Below are 25696 nucleotides of genomic sequence, written 5' to 3'. Positions count from 1 at the left end.
AGTAAGTAATACAAATATATTCAAACGATTTGTGTTTTCCTTCAATCATGACATGCTTCATCAGAAAATGCATCTTAGGTCGCGTTCACACTAGAGCTGTTTGGTCCGGACTATCGGACCAGAATTCGATAGTGCGCTTTTTTGTGTTTGTGTGAATGCGCGTCGAACTCGGTCCGCGGACCAAACACGCAAACTCTGGTCCGCCAAAAAACATAGGTCTCGGTTCGCTTCATCGGACCAAACGCGGACCAAACGTAGGAAGTCACCTGATAAACTATGCATCTTGGGTAGAAGGAAGAAAAAAACACGGCGGCTTATTATTATTACCGTGGCGCGCGGCACACGGCATCTATCTATCTATCTATATATCTGTGCATCTTGGGTAGAAGGAAGAAAAAAACACTGCAGCTTATTATTATTATTACCGCGGCGCGCGGCACACTGCATCTATCTATCTATCTATCTATCTATCTATCTATCTGTGCATCTTGGGTAGAAGGAAGAAAAAAACACTGCAGCTTACTATTATTATAATTATTACCGTGGTGCGCGGCACACTGCATCTATCTATCTATCTATCTATCTATCTATCTATCTATCTAACTGTGCATCTTGGGTAGAAGGAAGGAAAAAAAACACAGCAGCTTATTATTATTATTAATACCGCGGCGCGCGGCACACTGCATCTATCTATCTATCTATCTATCTATATATCTATCTATCTAACTGTGCATCTTGGCTAGAAGGAAGAAAAAAACACAGCAGCTTATTATTATTATTATTACCGCGGCGCGGGCATTCACTGCAAAACAAGCACACTGTGTAAACATGTCTCGTGGACAGACTTGGGCGAAGTGAAAGCCCTGATCGACATATGGGCAGAAGACCAAATAAAACAGCTGCTTGTGGGCACTCACAAAAACAACGAGGTGTACAAGCTGTTTAGCGAGAGGATGGCGGTAATGGGTTATAATCGAACGATGGATCAATGCCACGCCTCTGCTACTATCACGCTTCACGCAGTTTGTGTTTTCGCGCATTTCACTTCCTGAAGGGGAGGGATTTCCACTCTCCATCGTGTCCAATAGACGAGCGCCCTTTTCGACCGTGTGACATTGTTCATAAAGTTTGGTGCGCTTGACAAATTGCTGTGTGAATGCAGATGAACCAAATGAAGAATGCAACAATGTTGCAACTTCACCACCAGAACCGCACCGAGTCCACCAAAACTATATGTGAAAGCACCCTTAGATGAAGATATAATACAGATTAATGTGTGAAATATTTGAAAAAAGGAATATTCCAAAAGGGGTTCACATTGAAAGATATGACTGGTTTTCATTATGATTATGGTTGGGGGGAAATCATACGTTAACAGACAGTTCAGCGGTTGAGTGATGAAGCTCAATCAAGGGTCTGTTATAGTTAGGTATTCATACAGGAAGGTGGGGGTTTGAAGTTTTTGACTGAAGAAGGGATGCCTTCTTTGGCGCATTGACGTCAGCTCATATTTAATACCTGTCTCCAGATAATTAGTATATGGCGCCACCTAGTGGTGATAGTGAGGAGGTACAAGTTATATATATTAAGGATAGGTGTTTAGGGAGTTTCGCTCCCTCTGGTGGCCAGTAGAGGAAATGGCCGGAATATTCATGATAGGTCTCTGGCAGTTAACTAAATACATGTTAATGCACTTGACCATGTCAACATGCATTTCATGTTATAAAAAAAAAGCTGTTGCCCAGTGAAATTCTAGCACTGTACTAAAACAGTGGCTGTTCCTACAATTAGCTTCAGGATGAATAGTGGGAACGAAGGGGGTTTGTTCCTCGCTGCCTCTTCTTAACACCTCAACATTAGGGTGTTGATGCTAAAGGAGGAGAACTAGTCTCTAAAATGAACAGAAGTGGCTTGGAGAGAGACTCCCGGTTTCGTGAATTGTCTCTTTCAGAAGAGCTAGAGGAATGACGACTTCCAGATGGACCAACAGGAAGCTGGAATGGGTGGGTTCAAGCGAACCAGAAGTGCCGCCCAGAAGAAGGACAGAGACGGTGCTTTCTTAACACTTTGAATGCCGACGACGTGTATTGTCGTCTTATCATGCCCCCCGTTGAGTGCCGACAACGTGTATTGTCGTTTTTTTAATTAGCGATCTGAATTCATATTTCATCAACCGAGTCTCCCGTTGGTACAGCAGACCCTCTAGGAGCTCAGATGGGAAAAAACCGCCCCCCCTATCGTCTATCCCTGTGTAACTGCAGGTCAGTCGATTATACTGGGAGATCATAGTGGGGGTGGCCAACTGGCTCCATTGTGCTGGCGAGCCTTCTGATGATGAGGGATCTGATCGCGAGTTGGAAAGCAGCCTGGAATATATATTTACAGCAGCCAATAATCAATCAATAAACGTGATCGATATTTGGAATGGCGATCAGGAATTGGAATAATCTTTTTGGAGAACATCTGATCTAAGGTAAGGAGTCTACGTTACCAGTTTTAGGATAATCAGACCTGTATTCACTGAGATATCAGCATGTGCTGTGTGTGTGTGTGATCTTGAGGAAATGGATAATAGATTTTTCAGCCCGCCTCTATAGCGTGCATAAGTACACATATACTATCGATAATCTAGCGTTTATTTGAAAAAGATTCATAAATAGGTCGACAAATGACAACGTGTCTAGTGTATTCGAGAATATTCCAATAAATGCCGTTTATGGGGGAATCTTTCAATTTTCCGGAAATTTTCGAGAGAACGATAGCTTTTCGAAATGCTATAAAAAGGATATGAACCGATTAAAAAACAATCCGTTTCGACAATGTTGACTCCAAAGTGCAAACAAGTCATTGATAAGCGACGGGCAGATTAGACACATAGCCAATGTTATTGCAGAACCTTATTGAAAAGGTTTATGGTGAAATTGATTACAATTTCAGTATGTTATTGTAAAACCTCATTGAAAAGTAAGGTCTATATGGTGAAATTGATTACAATTTCAAAAGTATGGTAATGTGAATCCCTTATGGACGGTTAAGCAATCGCTCTAGAATTTAGGAAGCCTAGAAATCAGTATCAGGGGTACTGAGTAGGGATGTCCCGATCCGATCACGTTTCAGAGGATCGGGGTCGGGAAAACAAAGAAACGGGAGTGAATTTTTTATTATAAAAGTTTTATTTTATTCAACAAACATGACCATGTTCACGTCTTAAACTCATACTGAGGCCTTAGTTTTGGTTTTAAATTACATATCATTCATTTATTTATTGTCACAGAGCAGAAGAATTTGCCAAAACAAACGCATTTGATTGTTTGCCGAAAATAGCAGACCTCACAACGCGTCGCTCCCGAAACACCGGCAGGTCCACCTGATGACTGGAGCAGCTAGACAAAATGTCAGAAGTTTGGAAGCAATTTAAAATTTAAACCGAAGCCAGTCCAATAGCCAGTTGCAATGTTTGCAAGGCGGACGTTCTGCGTGCGTTCAACACGAACAATCTAATACGTCACGCTAACGTTATGTGACTAGAGCGAGCAAAGGAATGGGGGACTCGGCGGCTGGTGCTCTGCAAAACAGCTGTATTGAATGCCTCACTTAAATGAAGAACGTTCACCTGGATAACGTCAATATTCGCTTTGTGAGGATTATTCGTCTGCGTTTCAGACCAAAATGGAGCAAATCATTACGTAAATCGAACACTGTGAATGTATACTAATGTGAAAACAGATTGAAACTTTGAATATTCTCAGGGGCTCAGGGTGAATGTAATGCGAGCCGCCACGCTCAATGGGCTATTGAGGGAACAGAGGGGCTTGTCTCGCTTCGCCAGTTTCTGACAAAAATGCGTCAAATTGGTTACTAATGTGAAAGATCGGATCGGGAAAGATCGGTATCGGCAGATACTCAAAATCACATGATCGGGAGCAAAAAAATGTCCCTAGTACTGAGTGTTTTGATAAACAAACCTTTTCATTAGGCTTTTTACAATGGGAATAGAGAGAGGGGTTCCCGATAGAGAGGCAGGTTTATATGGGGTCCACAAACAACGGGGGGTTTCATTTGTTAGGTTAATCCCAATAGGGGAAACAGCGTTGCAAGATGAGCATTGCGATGGGCGGGTCAAATGGCAGACACAGCAACAATCAAGGCTCGTCTGTATAGCAGACATCATAATCTCAAAGCAAGGAGATTAGAATGGTTTAGACAGCCAGCACGAGAGAAGAGCTTCTGGTATGGAGCTTTAATTAGCTGTGGGTTGTTTGGAGCTTTAGCCAACCGGACACAAAACTGACTGGGATTGGTTAATGAGGTAATGGACACTCAATTTATATAAATTGATATCGGCCCCTGGGAAAAGGGGGGGGGCCAAGTGGGTTAAAAGTGTCTACAGGTGACAGCCCCATTGTGCAGCCGTCACGATCATGCGGCTCTTTTGTTAGTATTTTCTGATCAATCTTATTGGCGGAAGAGGCGTGTGTCTGTGTGTGGGTTTATCGTTGTGTTGGTGGTCTGCCATCGCTTATCTGTGCTTTCTGATCAACTGCACAGGCGAAAGACAGTAGGCCTCAAACAACCGGTATGTTCTTGTATATTCTAAGGGTTAATCAGAGGGGGGAATGAAAGGACTGGTTTTCATTATGATTATATATAACAGGGTAATTTATGCAAAGTACGTACCGTACTTTTCGCACTATAAGCCGCACCTGAATATAAGCTAAGCTATAAGCTAAATTGAATGATGTGTACATATATAAGCCGCACTGGACTATAAGCCGCAGGCGTTTTAATGTTTAATTACCATATGTAAGGGTTCGTGCACAGAGGGGATTGTCGGGAAAGAGATGGCCGTTTGAGGAAGCTCCCATTTATTAACATTTTTGTTTAAACAGGAACGATATCCAGTTAGCAGCACCGGGTACAGTAGGTAGCAACGTTAGCTCTCATAACGATAGCCAGTTAGCAGCGCCGGGTACATATAGGTAGCAACGTTAGCCAGTTAGCAGCGCCAGGTACATATAGGTAGCAACGTTAGCTCTCATAATGATAGCCAGTTAGCAGCGCCGGGTACATATAGGTAGCAACTAGGGATGCTCGATATTGGCTTTTTTACCGATACCGATATTCCGATATTGTCCAACTCTTAATTTCCGATACCGATATCAACCGATACCGATATATGCAGGGTTTCCCCCCCCAAAAAACTGAATAATTTCAGGTAACTAATAATTTCACTGGATATATATATAACAAATATTGTTATTGTTTTTTTTTTTTTTTTAACCGATACCGATATTTTCCGATATCACATTTTACTGCCGATATCGGCCGATAATATCGGTCGGCCGATAATATCGGACATCCCTAGTAGCAACGTTAGCTCTCATAACGATAGCCAGTTAGCAGCGCCGGGTACATATAGGAGCAGCGCCGGGTACATATAGGTAGCAACGTTAGCTAGTTAGCAGCGCCAGATACATATAGGTAGCAACGTTAGCTCTCATAACGATAGCCAGTTAGCAGCGCCGGGTACATATAGGTAGCAACGTTAGCCAGTTAGCAGCGCCAGGTACATATAGGTAGCAACCTTAGCCAGTTAGCAGCGCCAGGTACATATAGGTAGCAACGTTAGCCAGTTAGCAGCGCCGGGTACATATAGGTAGCAACGTTAGCCAGTTAGCAGTACCAGGTACATATAGGTAGCAACGTTAGCTCTCATAATGATAGCCAGTTAGCAGTGCCGGGAACATATAGGAGCAGTGCCGGGTACATATAGGTAGCAACGTTAGCTAGTTAGCAGCGCCAGGTACATATAGGTAGCAACGTTAGCCAGTTAGCAGCACCAGGTACATATAGGTAGCAACGTTAGCCAGTTAGCAGCGCCAGGTACATGTAGGTAGCAACGTTAGCCAGTTAGCAGCGCCGGGTACAGTAGGTAGCAACGTTAGCTCTCATAACGATAGCCAGTTATCAGCGTCAGGTACATATAGGTAGCAACGTTAGCTCTGATAACGTTAGCCAGTTAGCAGCGCCGGGTACATATAGGTAGCAACGTTAGCCAGTTAGCAGCGCCAGGTACATATAGGTAGCAACGTTAGCCAGTTAGCAGCGCCAGGTACATATAGGTAGCAACGTTAGCCAGTTAGCAGCGCCGGGTACATATAGGTAGCAACGTTAGCCAGTTAGCAGCGCCAGGTACATATAGGTAGCAACGTTAGCCAGTTAGCAGCGCCAGGTACATATAGGTAGCAACGTTAGCCAGTTAGCAGCGCCGGGTACATATAGGTAGCAACGATAGCCAGTTAGCCAGCGCTAGCCAGCACCTGCGAAATCGAGTGCCAAACTGATGATATCAGACATTGATATCAGGAGCTATCAGTAGCTAGATAACATTAGACAACGCCTCATGTATAAATAAACTAAAGTGAATAGTTCGTTGACTGGGTCATTTTGTTTAATGCTTTTCAGTTATGTTGAAAGAGGAGCCCTGAGCTGCTCATACACTAGACTCTTGCCGTAATGGTTTGTTGACGTGGTTATGTGAGGGGGAGGAGGAGGGGCAAGGCGTGCACTGCTGCAGCAGATTTAGGAGTCTGATCTGACGGTCACAGAGCTGAGGGAGTGCGCCCAGTTAGCTGTAAAAATCCATAGATTAGCCGCACCGTTATATAAGCCGCAGGGTCGAAAAATGGGGGGAAAAGCCGCGGCTTATAGTCAGAAAAGTACGGTAGGTATAACACCTTTTAATTCAGGTAAAGTGGTTTTAGTCTTTTACATCGACGGTGTTTGGACAGACACAATTCACATGACAGCGCAGGCCTGTTCTGGGGGGAAGAGAGAGAGACAGACAGAGAGAGTTGCACAGAGCTCAAGGTCGGCATTCTTGGAGATAACAGTCTGCCCATGACTTGGGAGTGATGGGGGCAGGGCTGAAGAGTGCTAGTAATGGGGTAGTTATAGTAAGTAAGACTTTCAATTCACTTCATTCTGTATGAGAACCTTTGTTTATGTAAATAAACTATCCTTTTGATATGAATGGATGTATGTTTTGTTCCGAATACACCCGGGAGAAGAGACGAGTGTTTTAGTCAGTAAGCACGTGGGAGGACAGAATTCCACAGAACGTTTGCCTCCGTGAACTAAATCAACACAACGCAGAGACAGCCAGGAGAGGCGATGAAGGCTGATAGGCAGCGATCGATGACAGGCTGAAACGACCATAATCTTACATCATACTTTCGAGCAACACTGTATATAATGGTAAGAGAGCTGGCTGACCTTCCCACACAGGTAGACTACGTTGGTATCTGCGTCGTAGAAGGGAAGCAGGACTCCATTACTGGTGTCCATCTCATGGACCGATATTGGCTCATCCATGCTTTTCTGGAGGTAGAGTGGGCAACACTTTATTTAAAACATACATCTTCACCCATAAAGTATTATGAGCACATTTATAATTGTTTACAATTGTAATTTAATAAAAAATTGTTTGATAATGCCCTGCATCAATAGCCCATCTAAATGACATCAATGCTGTGGCAGATTTAAATCTTAAGTAGAGACAGAATATGGGGGGGGAGGGAGGGAGGGAGGGAGGGAGGGAGGGAGAGAGAGAGAGAGAGAGAGAGAGAGAGAGAGAGAGAGAGAGAGAGAGAGAGAGAGAGAGAGAGAGAGAGAGAGAGAGAGAGAGAGAGAGAGAGAGAGAGAGACGGGGGTGAATCCTCAGCCCTTGTGTGGGTGAATGTAACAAGCTCCTACCGTTTTATTTCCCCTATTATTTCATGCACACTTTATTCATTGTTTTAAATTATTATTTTGTGCATCACTCTGTTTTGAATTTGATGCAAATTTGCAATAAATGAGGGTCGTCCTTTTGTGTTAAATGGCTGCATAAAGCAAGCATTTGTTGACTCATGTTGATAAGAGTATTAAAAACTTGAAAAAGATCCGTTTAACCCTTTCACTGCCACACTACCAAACGGTTAACCCTTTAACTGTGACAATACACAGGTTAACCCTTTCACTGCCACACTACAGAAGGTTAACCCTACAGTAAAGGGTTAACCGTCTGTAGTGTGGCAGTAAAAGGGTTAGGGTAGATTTAGAACAGATACAAAATATGTGATTGCGATTAATCGTGAGTTAACTATGGACAATCATGCGATTAATCAGATTCAATATTTTAATCGATTGACAGCCTTAGTTATTATATGTGATAAAACTATGTTTATAGCTCATGTCTCATATACTGTTATAACACATTGTAATACATTATAGCTGTATACGCGTTATTGTATCTTATAACCTGTTATTAGAGCTTGTAATGACTCATACAGTTATAATACATTATAGCTGTATACAGTTTATGCGTTATTGTATCTTAGAACCTGTTATTAGAGCTTCTAATGACTCATATACAGTTAAAACACATTATAATACATTATAGCTCATCACAAGAAGTGTGTGTGTGACATCAGACATACAGGGTTCCACAGGGCTAACTGGCGCTCGCTCATGCGGCTGAATCCGGTGGTGAAGATGTTTCCGTCAGACAGGAAGATGGCTCTCATTGGCCGAGCCCCCTCGTGAGCCTTGTCCTTCTCCTGAGAGACAGACAAACAGTACATTAATTAGTTAGGCAGTTGGACAGACAGTTGGATGGATGGATGCTAGGGATGGGCATGGTTATTCGAATATTCAGTTATTTGAAATTACGTGGGGTATTTGGGCAAGAAAGGAGGCAAAAAAACATTATCATGCTTTTATTTTGAAGGCAATATAGCTATGCCGAAAGTGAAACGGTGCACCATATGTGGCCCTGACAAAGATTTGTGATTTGAGAGGCTACTCGCTAATATAAGGCAGTGATCTGTGCAGCGATTGGGAGCCAGTGCAGATCTCCAAGAAATGGGGTAACATGGGCTGACTTTGGTAGGCTGGAGATCAGGCGGGCGGCTGCGTTCTGGATGAGTTGAAGTGGCCTGGTGGTGGTGGTCGGTAGACCAGCAAGCAGTGCATTGCAGTAGTTGAGGTGAGATATGACTGTTGATTGCACAAGGAGTTGAGTGGCTTCTTTTGTCAGGAAGGGGCGGATCCTTCTGACGTTACTCAGGAGGTACCTGCAGGTTCTGGTTGTTGCGGCGATGTGACCAGAGAAGTTCAGCCGGTCGTCAATGGGTCTCATTCACCAAGGACTTACGACAAAAAGGGCTTTCTCTTAGGGCCATTTGAGACCTTTTCGGGCAGATTTTGGGATTCACCAACCATCCCAATAAAACATGTATAATTAATATAGTGCCAACGACAGGAAATCTCGTTAGTTCATGCCAACCGTTGAGTGACAACGACAAGAAATCTCATCGTTTAATCGTAATTTTTTTTATTAGCGATTTCCATTCATATTTCATCAATATAGCCTCACGTTACCAGTGGGGATCTGTCTGAGCTCGAACAGGGAAAATACCGCCCCCTATCGTCTCTCCGGATGGTACTGCACCCCATTGGATTGGATTGAATGAAACGCATGGGAAAAAAAGAGTCCAGAATCCACATTTTACTTGTCAGGCAAAGTAACCGGAGACGATCCAAGTCATTTCCCACCATCAGAACAGTGTGGAATCGGTATTTCCAGTACCCAGCGTTGGATCAATAAACGCGATCAATATTTGGAATGGCGATCAGGAATTGGAATAATCTTTTTGGAGAACATCTGATCTGAGGTAAGGAATCTATTTTACCAGTATTGGGATAATCAGAGCTGTTTTCACCTATATATCAACGTGTCCCCTATGTGTGTATGTGGCTGTGAGTGTGTAGCTGATCAGGAATTAAGATAATGGATTTTTCAGCCTGCTTCTATAGCGTGCATAAGTACACATATACTATCGATAATCTAGCGTTTATTTGAAAACGATTCATAAATAGGCCAAAAAATGACAACGTGTTTTGTGTATTACCGTAAAGCGCGATTCCTGCAAAATCTTTTTCTTTTTCTGAAAGTTTAAAAAAAAACGAGCGTTTTTCAAAATGGTATAAAACGGAAATGAACCGATTAAAAAACAATCCGTTTCGACAATGTTGACTGCAAACAAGTCCTTGATAAGCGACGGTCGTATTAGACGCATCATTTAAGATATAGTTTATGCATTCGCAAATATGAGAGCTCTGTCATTGAATGGAGCGATGGCATTCAACGGGGTAAATAGGACACGGAGGCTGGCACGGAAAGTGTTAATATTATATTATAATATATTGTCTATATTCATGTCTTGCCCGAAAAGGTCTCAAATGGCCCTAAGAGAAAGCCCTTTTTGTTGCAAGTCCGTTGGTGAATGAGACCCAATGACTACACCTAGGTTCTTGGCGGTCGGGGATGAGCCACGGCTACATTCTCCACTGTGATGGCAAGGTCGGTCAGCGGGGAGGATTTGGCCGGCAGGTGAAGCAACTCTGTTTTGCTTAGGAACTATTGGAGCTATGGAGCTTAGGAGCTATTGGAGCTATGGAGCTTAGGAGCTATTAGAGCTATTGGAGCTATGGAGCTTAGGAGCTATTGGAGCTATTGAAGCTATGAAGCTTAGGAGCTATTAGAGCTATGGCGCTTAGGAGCTATTGGAGCTATTGGAGCTATGAAGCTTAGGAGCTATTAGAGCTATGGCGCTTAATAGGAGCTATTGGAGCTATGGAGCTATTAGAGCTATGGCGCTTAGGAGCTATTAGAGCTATGGCGCTTAGGAGCTATTGGAGCTAATATAGAGTTATTTTCCCTCTAAGAGCTCCTGGAAAGTCAAGTCAAGTCAAGAGTTTAATCTGAAAGGTTTCAGATGAAGAGCCACAGTGGTAAGTTTACTTTACCTTGCAGTCGAATAAGTATGATTTGTTAACTTGCCAGCTACGTGTGTAGTTGTGAAACGTTAGAAGTTGTGGCTAACGTTAGTAACTAGTGACTGCTTTCAGGATATCTGGTTAACCAAAATCTATTCAATAGAATAATCAAATATTAATATGCCTTCAAATTCCCATCCCTAGTGGATGCATGAACATACACAGACAGACAGGTTAGTAAGGCTGCACCGTTTTAAGAATCATAAAAACATATAATTCACAATATAGATATTGCATCATTTCATACTACGATGTCAATACTATGGTTCAGTCCCCGTCTCAATACCATACGATCTAGGGTTTACTCTCAAGGTACCGCAGGGTGCCGTGGATAAAAGCGCCCGCCAGACATTCATCTGCTGCGCTGCTGCTCACCGCTATGACCTTCTCCTTGCGGGGGTCAATGACGCGGATCTTCTTGTCCTTGCAGGCCGTGCAGATCAGGCTGCCGGTGCGGCTCCAGCAGGCGCTGTAGATGACGTCTGGGTGGACGTCCTCCAGGTTGATCATGGCCTCGCCCGTCCCCACGTTCCAGATGATTACCTGGTTGTCACCGCCTGGAGGGAGGGAGGGAGGGAGGGAGGGAGGAAGGGAGGCACACACACACACACACACACACACACACACACACACACACACAGTGTAACTACTGGGGTTCCTAATCTTTTTAGATGTGGTCATGGCTGTGGTGAAGGAAATGTGTCTTCATAACCCAGATATCCACAGATAAATATCATATTCATACATATATCAAATGTTATATTCCCCAAATAATGTAAGACCATTTTATTTCAGCTTAGAGAGCCTTTCCACCACCACGCCTGGAGCTTTAACTCTTTCTGTGCCAAAAACATAATATCTTATGTTTCGCCGCCAACGGTTGAGTGCCAAAAATGTAATATCTCGTTTTTAGATCATTTGATCTTTTTCCTTTGATCCCCATTCTAAACACTCAGCCGGAGCTCCCTGGGTCTCCCTGGCACATCTGCCTACGTTGGAATTGCATTGACGAATCTCGCCAGGTGACAGTATCGCCTACCTTTTGAACTGGGGATATCACTTGTCTCCCAGTACTGACTTACCTCCGGCTGTTTCCGCCTAGGAGTGGATCACAACATAGCAATCAGTGGAAGATTTGGTGCCTCAGAGTTATTCTTTGACGTGATCTGAACAGCGTTAAACTATTAATGGGACCCGAGTACAGTGATCGAGAATGGTCACCCAATTATCTTAACAAAAGTGCATCATTAGCATTATGTTTGTTGTCTAAACGGGAAGATAATGGTACAATTTAAGATTTGAATGTTATCCGCATATAAAGGACAAATAAAACATTGTTAATTTGTAAGAAACCTCAATGAAAATGGCGCAGGGTAAGTTATATTCGCTATTGTTATGAAAATGTGATAGAATCCTATAAAAATGTGGACGCATTTGGTCACCGTGACGTTACTGCTCATTCCACCATGACACCTGCAGCTTTAAGAGACTACTGCTCTTTCCACCATGACACCTGCAGCTTTAAGAGACTACTGCTCTTTCCACCATGACACCTGCAGCTTTAAGAGGCTACTGCTATTTCCACCATGACACCTGCAGCTTTAAGAGGCTACTGCTCTTTCCACCATGACACCTGCAGCTTTAAGAGGCTACTGCTCTTTCCACCATGACACCTGCAGCTTTAAGAGACTACTGCTCTTTCCACCATGACACCTGCAGCTTTAAGAGGCTACTGCTCTTTCCACCATGACACCTGCAGCTTTAAGAGGCTACTGCTCTTTCCACCATGACACCTGCAGCTTTAAGAGGCTACTGCTCTTTCCACCATGACACCTGCAGCTTTAAGAGACTACTGCTCTTTCCAACATGACACCTGCAGCTTTAAGAGGCTACTGCTCTTTCCAACATGACACCTGCAGCTTTAAGAGGCTACTGCTCTTTCCACCATGACACATGCAGCTTTAAGAGACTACTGCTCTTTCCACCATGACACATGCAGCTTTAAGAGACTACTGCTCTTTCCACCATGACACATGCAGCTTTAAAGGAAAACTCCAACATTTTGGGAAATTAGCTTATTTAACATCTTCCCTGGAGTTAGACAAGAAGATACATACCTTTTTTGTCTCTGTGCGTGCATTTAGCTTAGGGAACAGTCGCTCCGTTAGCATAGCTTAGCTTCATCACTGGAAGTGAGGCGGGGCCGGAGCCTTACAGTGTATAGTTTGATTGATTGATTGTAAGTTTATTAACAGATTGCAGAATACACTCCAAATACAACTCCAAAACGTTCATGTAAACATGTTGTGACCTGTGTATTCACCACGTGGAGAAATAAAAAATAATTGAATTAGACAATTACGTTTTATAAGCAAATATACTCGAATTTTTTTTTTGCCCAACCACTCCTCTCTGAGCGCAGCCAGTGATGTCAACGTGACGCCGTGTTTGTTTACATTCTCATTCATTCAAAGGCTCCGAACCGATTGAAGTTTATGGATACCATGACTTGAAATCCTCTTACCTTGACGATTAAAAGCCTCCCCAATTTAGAAAACAGTAATCCAATGGCTGGTATTGTTATACCGGACGCTCTGAGCTAGGCCTGCCGCGATAAGCAATAAATCGATTAATTGCTGCGATAATTAAAATGAATGCAATGATTTTGACGGGCGCGATTAATTGCTATTTGCGCGTTTGTTTTAATGAGGCGGAACCAGTGCCCCTTGTCAGTCACTGTCCGTGTTGGGAGGCGGGCCGCTGACGTTACTAGAGTACAGCACGGGAGCTCCGTGGGGCAGTAGCAATGCCACATAGCTTAACTACATTTCTCAATAGTGTTGCTCCTTTTAACCAAGTAGCATTATTTGTAGTGTAACGTTAGCTATTTTTAGACCCAAGTAGTTACTCGCTACTGCCCGGAGAAACTGGACTGCTAAATAAAGATGAAAGATAGAGCTTTGATTCTCATTCCATGCTAACAACATTAGCTAAATAGCTAACAAACGAAATACAACGTATAGCATAGCTACAAGTACAACACAGAATAACGTTAATACAATTACATGCATCATTGTTTACAATGAACGGGTGGGGCTAGTCAAAGGACTGGACACGGGGACAAGTTAAACATGAATTAATTTATTATAACACTCCGGTAGTTTCGAGTCGTGCTGCAGTGCTTACGCACCACAGCTATTCTATTATATACTGCTTTGACGCTTCCTCCTCATCGTTGATTGCCTGTAGTAGCTGCATCTAACGTTAGTAGCTAACGTTAAAACTAACCTAAAGTTAGTTGTTCACCAACAATTTGTTTTATCATTAGCTCAAAAACAGAACCGGACGAGACAAGTTGTCCATAGGTTCTGCTTAGGATAATCACAACAATACTTCCGGTCCGGTCGGTGGGCTTCAAAATAAAAGTCTAAAACACCGGAAAAGACGGAGCGGTGGGCTTCAAAATAAAGTTTTGGGAAATACATTTCTCAAAAAAAATTCTCTAACCGGTCGCAATAATATCGCTTATCGCGATATTTTCGGGGGCAATTAATCGCCCAGCAAAATGTGTTATCGTGGCAGGCCTACTCTGAGCTAACCGGAGCTAACACAGATCAGGATGGTAAAGTATATATAATTAGGGATGCACGATATTGATTTTTTGACACCGATACCGATAACTTTATGCTCCTCAAGCCGATACCGATACCGATAACCGATATTTATTGTATTATAATATTTTTTTTAACTGTATATATATATATATATATATATATATATCTTTTTTATCAAATCTTTTTTTTTTTTTTTTTGTATTTATAAGCTCCGACGTCATCGGTACTGCTATCGGTACTCGAGAAATTATGGAGGTTTTTTTTGAGGAATTTAAACGTCGCAAACTAATCTTGTTGGCCGTTGTCTATTATCTCTCCTGCCTCTGTCTCTGCCTGCGAGCGGGCTCCCTCCCACACACACACACACTCACTCACACACACACACACACTCACTCACACGGGTGCTGCGCTGCCGACTCAGTACAGACAGCTCTGCTCTCATAATGGCGGAGAGAACGAAATGTTCAAAAGTCTGGGTCTATTTTACTAAAGTCGATGCTGACAACACTCGTTGCCACAAGTGCAACAAGACATTTGCCAGTAATGTATAAGCGCTCGTACTTGTCAATGTGGCTGGCGGGGAGATAACGTTAGCTCCGAGTAGAGTAATGGCTGACAATCCGGAGGTAAATAAACGAACGAGAGCTTCTGATTGGTGGTAAGAAGAAGAGGTGGGTGCAAGCCGTGGGACGTAATTGGCAGATCGACTGTCTGTCTCCGAATGTAACGTGACTACGTCACAGCCAAGAAAGGGAGCGCTCTATTTGTGAAAAACTCCCTGTTCCTAAACCACACGCTATCAGTTTTACCACAGTACTGGCAAAACGGGAGGAGGCTATAATAAAAACAAGCGCCCTTCATCCAAATCCACCCACACCGGATTTCTTTTAACCAAAAAATGTATTATATGTTATCGGAGCTATCAATAACGTTATCGAGTTTATCGGGATGACGTCATAATTGCTGATATCGGCCCGATAATTATCGGCCCGATAATTATCGTGCATCCCTATATATAATGACTTCCTTTCTGGGGTTGTCAAAATAAAACGTTGTTTATAGCAGCGGAAAACGTTTATTTTGTACATTATCTAACGTTAACACGAACCTAAACTAACGTTACAGGAGTGGTTGGGCAAAAAAAAAAATCAGAGTATATTATTTGCTTATAAAACGTAATTGTCTAATTCAATTATTTTTTATTTCTCCACGTGGTGAATACACAGGTCACAACATGTTTACATGAACGTTTTGGAGTTGTATTTGGAGTGTATTCTGCAATCTGTTAATAAACTTTTCAATCAATCAATCAAACTATACACTGTAAGGCTCCGGCCCCGCCTCACTTCCAGTGATGAAGCTAAGCTATGCTAACGGAGCGACTGTTCCCTAAGCTAAATGCACGCACAGAGACAAAAAAGGTATGTATCTTCTTGTCTAACTCCAGGGAAGATGTTAAATAAGCTAATTTCCCAAAATGTTGGAGTTTTCCTTTAAGAGACCTTCTTGCACAATTTATTACCAACATTCCGGTCAACAGATATTTCTTAAGTGAGGTCTGTGAACTGATGCATCTGTAATAAATTGTGCAAGAGGTGAATAGTTATGAAATCATGTAGTGTGAGATGATGAGGTTGTAGTGAGGCCATAGTGAGGTCATAGTGAGGTCACAGGGCCATAGTGAGGTCATGAGGCTGTAGTGAGGTCAACCTGTAGTGAGGTCATGAGGCTGTAGTGAGGTCATGAGGTTGTAGTGAGGTCATGAAGCTGTAGTGAGGTCATGAGGCTGTAGTGAGGTCATGAGGCTGTAGTGAGGTCAACCTGTAGTGAGGTCATGAGGCTGTAGTGAGGTCATGAGGTTGTAGTGAGGTAATGAAGCTGTAGTGAGGTCATGAAGCTGTAGTGAGGTCATGAAGCTGTAGTGAGGTCATGAGGCAGTAGTGAGGTCATGAGGTTGTAGTGAGGTCATGAAGCTGTAGTGAGGTCATGAGGCTGTAGTGAGGTCATGAAGCTGTAGTGAGGTCATGAAGCTGTAGTGAGGTCATGAAGCTGTAGTGAGGTCATGAAGCTGTAGTGAGGTCATGAGGCTGTAGTGAGGTCATGGGCCTGCAGTGAGGTCACAGGGCTGTATTGAGGTCACAGGGCTGTATTGAGGTCACAGGGGTGTATCGAGGTCACATGGCTGTAGTGAGGTCACATGGCTGTATTGAGGTCACAGGGGTGTATCGAGGTCACATGGCTGTAGTGAGGTCACAGGGTGGACGGTATGGTCTAAAATGTATATCACGGTATAAATTGAAGCATAGACGGTAACGGTATATATCACGGTATCAGTGTTTCCGTTAGAATAATTTTTTTGCCTGATAGGCAGGCTATATAAAGAATGACATTCTCAAGGCATGTAGATTTATAATATTTTAACTTAAAACTAGGCTACTTTTGCGTATAAAGTCATTATATTCCAAATAAAATAAGTCCCGAGTCCGTGCTGCTCCCATTGCAAACAGCCGGGCTGGATGCTGGATTTTGCTAGAAGCATATGTAGCTGCAGAGCCGCAGAGCCAGCGGCGCTTTCAGGTCTGGTCACAGCTTTCAGCCGTTGGGTGGGGGGGGGCGCTGTTGAGCGGACCTGACCTGAAAGCGCCGCTGGCTCTGCGGCTCTGCAGCTGCATGCTATTCGCAAATCCTCTGCTGCAGCCGTCCTCCCGGCTCCCGTTGCAGCCGTCGTTATCATAACACTACACGCATATCATAATGTTTACAGCAAACTGTAGTTGATCACCAGGTATGTTTTATTAACGTAGAATAATTCATATAAGAAAAACGATAGGGACATCTCTTACCTTTCTCCACTGGTTAAAAATGCCAGGAACTGAAATTGAAACTTGCTGTGCGCCGCGGTGATATGTGTTTATTATGAAATGACAATTGCGTGTTGACACGCCCACTGCGCGAAGCCTCCTAAATAACTTTTTCCAGTTTGCACATATCTATTATCTATGACTAATTCTATCTATTTTTAGGGGCAAATGCGATTGAAATAGTCGCGCTGTGGTTACATGAGGTCATTGCTATTTTAGAGCTGCTCTACCGGTTACACGGTATAGTCAAAATCCATACCGTAGAGCAAATTAATACCGTTTATACCGTATACCGTTTATACCGTCCACCCACATGGCTGTATTGAGGTCACAGGGCTGTATTGAGGTCACAGGGCTGTATTGAGGTCACGGGTGTATCGAGGTCACATGGCTGTAGTGAGGTCACATGGCTGTATTGAGGTCACAGGGCTGTATTGAGGTCACAGGGGTGTATCGAGCTCACAGGGCTGTATTGAGGTCACAGGGGTGTATCGAGGTCACAGGGCTGTATCGAGCTCACAGGGCTGTATTGAGGTCACAGGGGTGTATTGAGGTCACAGGGGTGTATCGAGCTCACAGGGCTGTATTGAGGTCACAGGGCTGTATTGAGGTCACAGGGGTGTATCGAGCTCACAGGGCTGTATTGAGGTCACAGGGCTGTATTGAGGTCACAGGGGTGTATCGAGCTCACAGGGCTGTATTGAGGTCACAGGGGTGTATCGAGCTCACAGGGCTGTATCGAGCTCACAGGACTGTATTGAGGTCACAGGGGTGTATCGAGGTCACAGGGCTGTATCGAGGTCACAGGGCTGTGGCGGGGGCCTACCTGCGCTGAGCAGGACATTGCGGGCTGTAGGGTGCCAGGTGACGATGCCCACCCTCTTAGAATGTCCCTCCAAGACCACCACAGGCTCAGCCAGGGCAATGGTCAAGCCGTTCTCTGGGATCTGCCACACCTACAAACACACACAAGACATGGTGAACATTTACTAATACACAGGATATGATAATTAAACTAGAGTAGAGGGGTGGAGGGCGTCTGGAGTGTGTCAGTCAAGTGGATTCATCTGCTATGTGCTGCATTTGGTTCCAGGTCAAATGTTTTCTTCTCATCGTTGTCTTCCCTCGAGTCGAGGGGTGAATCCCCAAAATGCCCAGATGAAAAATGGCTGCCAAACAAAATGGGATTTGGTTATTTTGTGAAGGAAGTGAGCGTTTATATCCCCTCATCCCTTGGTTTTCCTCTCATCCATGAAGGGTATAAAATACAAGCTTCCAGCAGGAAGCTTCCACAATTAACTGCATTCTTTATTTAAAAAAGTCCATTTCTTTCCCGTTTTGTTTGTTCATAATGTTTCACCATTTAAAGGCAGTCAGGTTATAAAAAAGAATGCTGAATATCGCACATATTTTAATGAGATCTGTGCTCCCCTGTCCTTCCTCCCTTGAGAAGCAGAATGATTTACTGGTTATATGTCAGGAGTTTCACCCCCAGAGGGACCAGTAAAGGGAATACAGCTCTACAGCGGAGCACAGCATACAGTGTACCGACAGTGTTCAGCCTGAGGGAGGCGACAGAGAACTAGTGGTGGAGCCAAAGATACTGCAGGATGTCAGCAACATTTCCTATTGGGCTGATTTGAATATCAATTGGAGGAGTGAAGTACTGAGTATCTGAAACAGCAGGTAAAACAGCTAAAAGTAAACAAAGCCAGTTTCTATACAGATCCATCAAAATAAAACACTTCCATGAAACACTTACACAGAGACTCCTAACATCCTAAAACGTTGAAACTCAAAACATTTTGAATGAGCCATTCAATCCACTGGATTGGAGTGGAGTGAGAGGCGGAGTCATGGAGTTGGAGAGAATAAGTGGGGACAGAATGAGTTGGAGAGTGATAGGCAACCTTCGGAACGAAGAAGCCACCTGATGATGATGATGATTCAACAAGATACACTGACATGCTAGCAACTGCTACCTAAATAAAAGTGTAAAAAAAAAAAAACTGTATCTTGCGTGAATCGATACTCGGTAGTACCAACGTGTTTCGGTAAGTACCGAATTCGGTACCCATCCCTAATGGTCAATGAACCTAGGAAAATTCCATGTTGCATGCAATGCAAGGCATGTAAAGGGGAGACCCGTGGGTACCCACAGAACCCATTTTCATTCACATATCTTGAGGTCAGAGGTCAAGAAAGGGACCCCTTTGAAAACTTTGGAGCATTATTTACCCCCCTTCCCGACGAGCTAGAATGACATGGTTGGTATCAATGGATATCGTAGGTTGTCTAGTTTCACTGAAACATAGTCCCGGTCTCTGAGGGCTTTAACTGTTGAGTTGATTTCAGTCAGAGTTCCTGCTCCGATTATTTATTTATCTATCTGTCCAAGCTCCATCAGACCAAATAAGGCCAGAATCACAGAGCCTGAATGACTTCATCTCTCTGACCTCTCACTGTAGGAGGCTGTGGGTCTGATTACCACACGACACGACACACAGGTTCACACACACACACACACACACACACACACACACACACACACACACACACACACACACAGGGAGTTAGGGTTACAGCGCTAACATTACCCGGCGCTGCACAGACATCAATACCCAAAATGTGACTCATGGGGAATGAAAACAGTGCAGGCTGGATGAAGAAGGATGTGGCAGAAAGAATGATAGGAGACTAAGCAGTAAACAAGTCTCTAAAAGAAATCAAAGGATAACCACCCTCTGCCCAAACAGTCCTAGCTCAGTCCTAGTCAAGTAGAAACCTGAAGAGACTAAACACGACACCGCCCTCTCAGCGATACTAATCAACGTGCAGGATGATACTCAAGTTTCAGTATCGGTCCAATACTGGCCACAAACTCTGGATTGGATATCGGAAAAAAAATATCCAAGTTATAATCTGATACGATCCATTGCCAAATCTAGCCTGAACTATTGTGTAAATGCTTGTACCAACATTTTGAATGATGTGCCGAATTTGAATGTTTGAATGCTGCAGGCCATGTGAAAAAGCTGCTGAAAGTTGAAAGTGTGAAAAAGTTTGACTAAAAAGAAACTACAGTATTGAAAAAGGTTGTGGTATCGGTAGACACTCTAGGTTGTGGTAATGGTAGACACACTAGGGGCGGGATCCACAAAGAATGGATTGCACGGTGCTAATTGCACCCTTACTTACAATTCATTATGAATTGAAAATGGGGGACCCTGGTGTAAACAAGACGAAAGTCTTTCTCTGGTCTGCATCCCCTTAACAATTGTGTGTATTGAGCCTTACTGTATTGTACCCATTCTGCAATCTGTTAATAAAAGTTTCAATCAATCAAATTTGATTGATTGAAAATCAATTCATAATGAATTGTAAGTAGGGGTGGGCGATATATCGAGTATACTCAATGTATCACGAATTGTTCTACTCTACATGATGTAGTACTGTACTATATCGCAAACATCAAGTATATGTTGTCGCGTCAGTTTATATGGCGCCGCGGCCCAGAGGACACTCGCAGTGCTTTCCTCGAGAAGCGCTGCAGCGTGCAGACTCCTGCTTTCCTCTCTCTCACAAACTTGAAACGGAGTAACGTTAACGGTATGTCGAGTTCATACTACACTACACGTATGAACTCCACATACCGTTAACGTTACTCCGTTTCCATGAAGTGTTTAATTAGCAGCAATCTGTTGTTGAAAATTTTACGTTAAAACCGGAAATGGAAATGCGAGGACAGGAAGCCATCATGAATCGTTGTAGTCATATTGTAGTCTTTTAGTCTTATTAACTAAAAGATTTTAACAAAATAAAAAGCAGCAGCACTATTGCATAACTGAGTGATGTTTGCTATGTATTTATTTCTTAAGGGGAGTAGGACATTTGTTTCACAGTTTTAGCATGATGTTTTATAGATGGCTAGGTTAAACACAGGTTTTTGTTTTTAAGAGGGGGGGTTTGATTTGATTGAAGTTTATTTCAAATATGCAACACAACAAACAAACATCAAGTACATCAACACCTCTTGTGTGTGTGTGTGTGTGTGTGTGTGTGTGTGTGTGTGTGTGTCTTTATGCAGATCTTTATGCAGTTTTAAAGCACCTTGGCTTTGTTCTGAATGCACTTGTAGTTATCCTACAGAGAAAAGAAAATGCACTTGACTTTTACCTACTAGCCTTTCCCGTTCACTGACTCATGCCGTTTTCCTATGTGTTTGCCTGTGTGCCCTCCCATAAAACGGAGTGTGATTGTTGTCAATATGTATCTATGTGTATCTACCCTCTGTACAGCACTTTGGTTGACACGTGTCATGTGAAATGTGCTATATAAATAAATCTGATTGATTGATTGATTGATTGTTGTATGCAAAGAGAAAATGTTTAAATTGTACAATCTTTCAGCAGTCAGTCTGGAATTAATGTATGCATTCAAAAGTGCTGAATAAATGTTTTATGGGCCCATAATAGTGATTATTAATATTATTTAAGTAAAGTTTTGCCATAATCATGTCTTTTGCCATAATCAGGTAGCCAAAAAAGAAAAAAATACATTATATATATATTCATATTAATCATTTTCGGCCAACCGTTTCCTATTTTCGGTATCGGTTTCGGCCAAGAATTTCCCATTCGGTGCATCCCTAGTTGATAGGCTTGTGTTTTTGGCACAAAACCTCTAGATACCTGTTGGTACTGACTGGTTGTCACAAACACACAGGACACAACCATGCACAAAATGCAGCAATTTTTAGTTTACCGTTTTTGACCAGAACTGTTGTTTGACATTATGCACAAAAAGTGTACTTTCATTTAAAATGTCTAGTGGCATGGACAAAGAGTGCAATTTCATGTATGTTATTTTAAAATACCTACTGGTATGGACAGAGTACACTTTCATTTATGTTATTTTAAAATGTCTAGTGGCATGGACAAAGAGTGCAATTTCATTTATGTTATTTTAAAATGCCTAGTCTAGTGGTATGGACAAAGTGCACTTTCATTTATGTTATTTTAAAATGTCTAGTGGCATGGACAAAGAGTGCACTTTCATTTATGTTATTTTCAAATGTAATTGGGTTTCTGCACTTTCATTGAGCTCTGTTTTTGTTATGGCTCATTGAGGTTGAACTCTACAGAAATAAGCTACAGTATGTAAGCCTACATCATTTGGCACTTTATTTTCATTTATCAGCTGCTAAAAGCTTATGTGCATTTTGCAATTGCCTTGAATAAAAACAGTTTTGTTAAATGTTGTTAAATTTGTTTGTTGTGATTTACCCCTTTTGCAAAAAAGAAAATTCTAATGACTACAGTATAAATAGGAATGGTTTAATGCAGACATATGTTGCAGGGACTACTAGAATCATCATGTTGGCGTGACTGTATGCATCAAAGGGTTAAATCAAGCATTTTTAAGTGCTTTAGAGGAAATGTAAAAATATCGCGATATATATCGTGTATCGTGATATAGCCAAAATATATCGCAATATCATTTAGAGGCCATATCGCCCAGCCCTAATTGTAAGTAGGATGCAATTAGCACCGTGCAATCCATTCTTTGTGGATCCCGCCCTAGGTTGTGGTAATGGTAGACACACTAGGTCTAAACAAGACCTGGGCCTCTTGAACTCTTTTAACACTTTGATTGCCAGCCGTGTTTTCCTTTTTACCCCCTTGAATGCCACCATCCACTCCCAATGTTAACTTAATATCGCCTAATCTATGTTTTAAATTATGGTGTCTAATCTGCCCGTCGCTTATCAAAGACTCATTTTCCAGTCAACATTGTCAAGGCAGATTGTTTTTTTATCGCTTCATTTCCGTTTGATAGCATTTTGAAAATCATTTGTTTTCGCGGAAAAAACAACCCATTCTATGATAATCGTCTTTTACTGGAATATTCCAGAACGTTGTCATTTGTCTGCCTATTTATGAATCGTTTTCAAATAAACGCTAGATGATCGATAGTATATGTGTGCGCACGCACGATCGTGCCGCGCGCTGATAATCGCTGCTCTTATTTCCTGATGGCTTTTACAGTCAAAACAGCTAAATCACATAGGGGAAACGCTTATATATCCGTGAAAACGAGTCTGATTATCCTAAGACTGATAACATAGATTCCTTACCTGAGGTCAGATGGTATCCAAATGGTTTATTCCAATTTCCGATCGCCATTCGAAAAAATCGATAATTGTATTGATCCACCGTGTGTACAGTAGAACACATTCGCCGCGGCACCAAGGCTCCAGAATGAACTCTGGTAGACCCCGGTTACATCAGTGAGAAGTAAAATGTGGAGTCAGAAATCCGTTCCCCCATTCACTTTCATTGAGTCCAATCCAAAAGGGTGATTTACCATCTGGGAGACGATAGGGGGCGCTTTTTTTCACATCCGAGCGCCGGCGGTGCCTGGATCTCCAACGGTAGGCTCGCTTGATGCAATATGATTTCAGAATGCTAATATAAAAAAAAAAAAAAAAAAACGAGAGTACTCGTGACGTGGCATTCAACGGTCGGGGGGTAAACCCGAGAAAAGACGTGAGTGGCATACAAAGTGTTAATGCCGACTTTCATGGTGTTGGTGAGTCAACGACTGACCTGTCTATGGGAATAGTGAGGGGGAGGATAGCTGGAGGTGTTGCTATCCTCTGGCACAAAAAACTGGACTCAGTGATCACTGATCAGTGTTATCAGACTTGAAGTCGACTGGTGTATTGCCGACCGTACGATAAACACAACAGCAAGGAGTTTATCGTCCTCTCAACGTATTCACCCCTTATGAATGTCTACTCTACACAATGAGGATGATTATATTGACAAACTTGCTTTTATCAACTGCTTTATACAGGTTAATGTCTGTACTTGTGTATGTGGTTGGTGATTGGAATGCTGACATCTCAGATATAAGTTATCTATTTGCTAGGCATTTGATAAAATTCTGTATTGACACTTGACAGACAGTCACAGTGAACTCACAATTTCCAGCCAAGTGCTTCTGCCAGCTGACAGCTTTTCTTATATTAGTGAAGCCTGGCACACAACATCCTGGCTTGATCACTGTATATGCATGGCCGATGCCCATGCCAATCTGCGCTCTATGGAGATTGTGTATGAGGCATCTTTGAGCGATCACATCCCCTTTATTTGTTTTATTGATTTAGGGAGGTTGACCAGGGAGGTTAATGACCGCTCCAGGGTCAAATTGGACTGGTCTAAACTCTTAGGTGAGGATGTCCTGTCTTATTATAGGAAAACGGAGGCTCTTCTTAACTCATTCAACGCCAGTCACGAGAAAAGTCGGGTTAACTCACCAACTATTCAGCGCCAATCATGGGAAAACTCAGGGTTTAATCGTTATTTCTTTTATTAGCTATAACCATTCATTTTTCATCCATCCAGCCTGATGTTATCATTGGGAATGGGTCTGAGCTCGCAAAAGGGCAAATACCGCCGCCTAGAAATGGTGTAGTTTCTTTTCCGGGCCGATCTGAGCCGTGCAGGGGGGGTTTAAATACTCCGGCGAGGCATGCCTTTATAACGTTACATCTGCGAGGCTGCCCCCCCCCCCCCCCCCCCCCTTAATATGCAATGCCAGGCAATGTGGGACGGAATGTGTACAAGCAGTATTTGGAATGGCGATCAGATAATTGGATTATTTCTTATTATTATCAGAGACCAGGTAAGGACTCTATATATATAAAATCTTGCATTGATCTGATTGATTGATTGATTGATTGATTTTTATTGTGGAGTAAAGTGCAAGCACTTATTTCCATCATGGTCCCTGATTTTGGACATGGACAGACATCATAAAAACATAGAGCATCATAATAAAACAGAGCATCATAATAAAACATAGAGCATCATAATAAAACATAGATCATCATAATAAAAAGACATCATAATAAAACATATAGCAACCCCATAAAACACGCCCTACCCTCTCCTTCCTAGACGTGGCTATTTTATACTTCACTGGCTAGCCATTTCTTTGTGGCACGTCTAAAGCTTCCCCCCTCTTCGATGTTTTAAAATCAAATATATATTTTTTTAAGAATCGAATTTTATTTTCATATTCGAATCCCATGCCCATCGTACGAAGCTCAGAAGCTTCAAAGTATTTAAGACAGCCCTAGCTACGAGGGCCATTTCATGTATGCACGAGGAAGGATAATAATGATAATCTAGTGTTGATTTCAGGAAGATTCGATAATCAGGCGAAAAATGAAAACGTGTTTAGTGTATTCCACTAAAGGGCTATTATCGCATCTTTTCCTGGGATTACTAAGAATCACCAAAACTATACTCGTATTCAAAATTAACGGTATAA

General features: G+C 42.6%; 1 protein-coding gene across 2 annotated transcripts in view; it reads right to left on the bottom strand.

Moving 5' to 3' along the window:
• Positions 1–25696, bottom strand: part of coro1cb (coronin, actin binding protein, 1Cb) — a 127119-nt gene that overhangs the window by 27431 nt on the left and 73992 nt on the right. For both annotated transcript variants that reach the window (XM_084324245.1, XM_084324246.1), the window contains exons 4-7: positions 18183–18312; positions 11257–11438; positions 8481–8600; positions 7276–7380 (exon numbers count right to left, since the gene is read on the bottom strand). In XM_084324245.1, coding sequence (XP_084180371.1) covers positions 7276–7380; positions 8481–8600; positions 11257–11438; positions 18183–18312 — 537 coding nt within the window. The remainder of the gene's footprint in view (positions 1–7275; positions 7381–8480; positions 8601–11256; positions 11439–18182; positions 18313–25696) is intronic.

This window comes from Notolepis coatsorum (genome assembly GCF_963971535.1).
Source record: "Notolepis coatsorum genome assembly, chromosome: 11".
Taxonomy (NCBI): domain Eukaryota; kingdom Metazoa; phylum Chordata; class Actinopteri; order Aulopiformes; family Paralepididae; genus Notolepis; species Notolepis coatsorum.
This window is presented reverse-complemented; position numbering and strand designations above follow the sequence as displayed.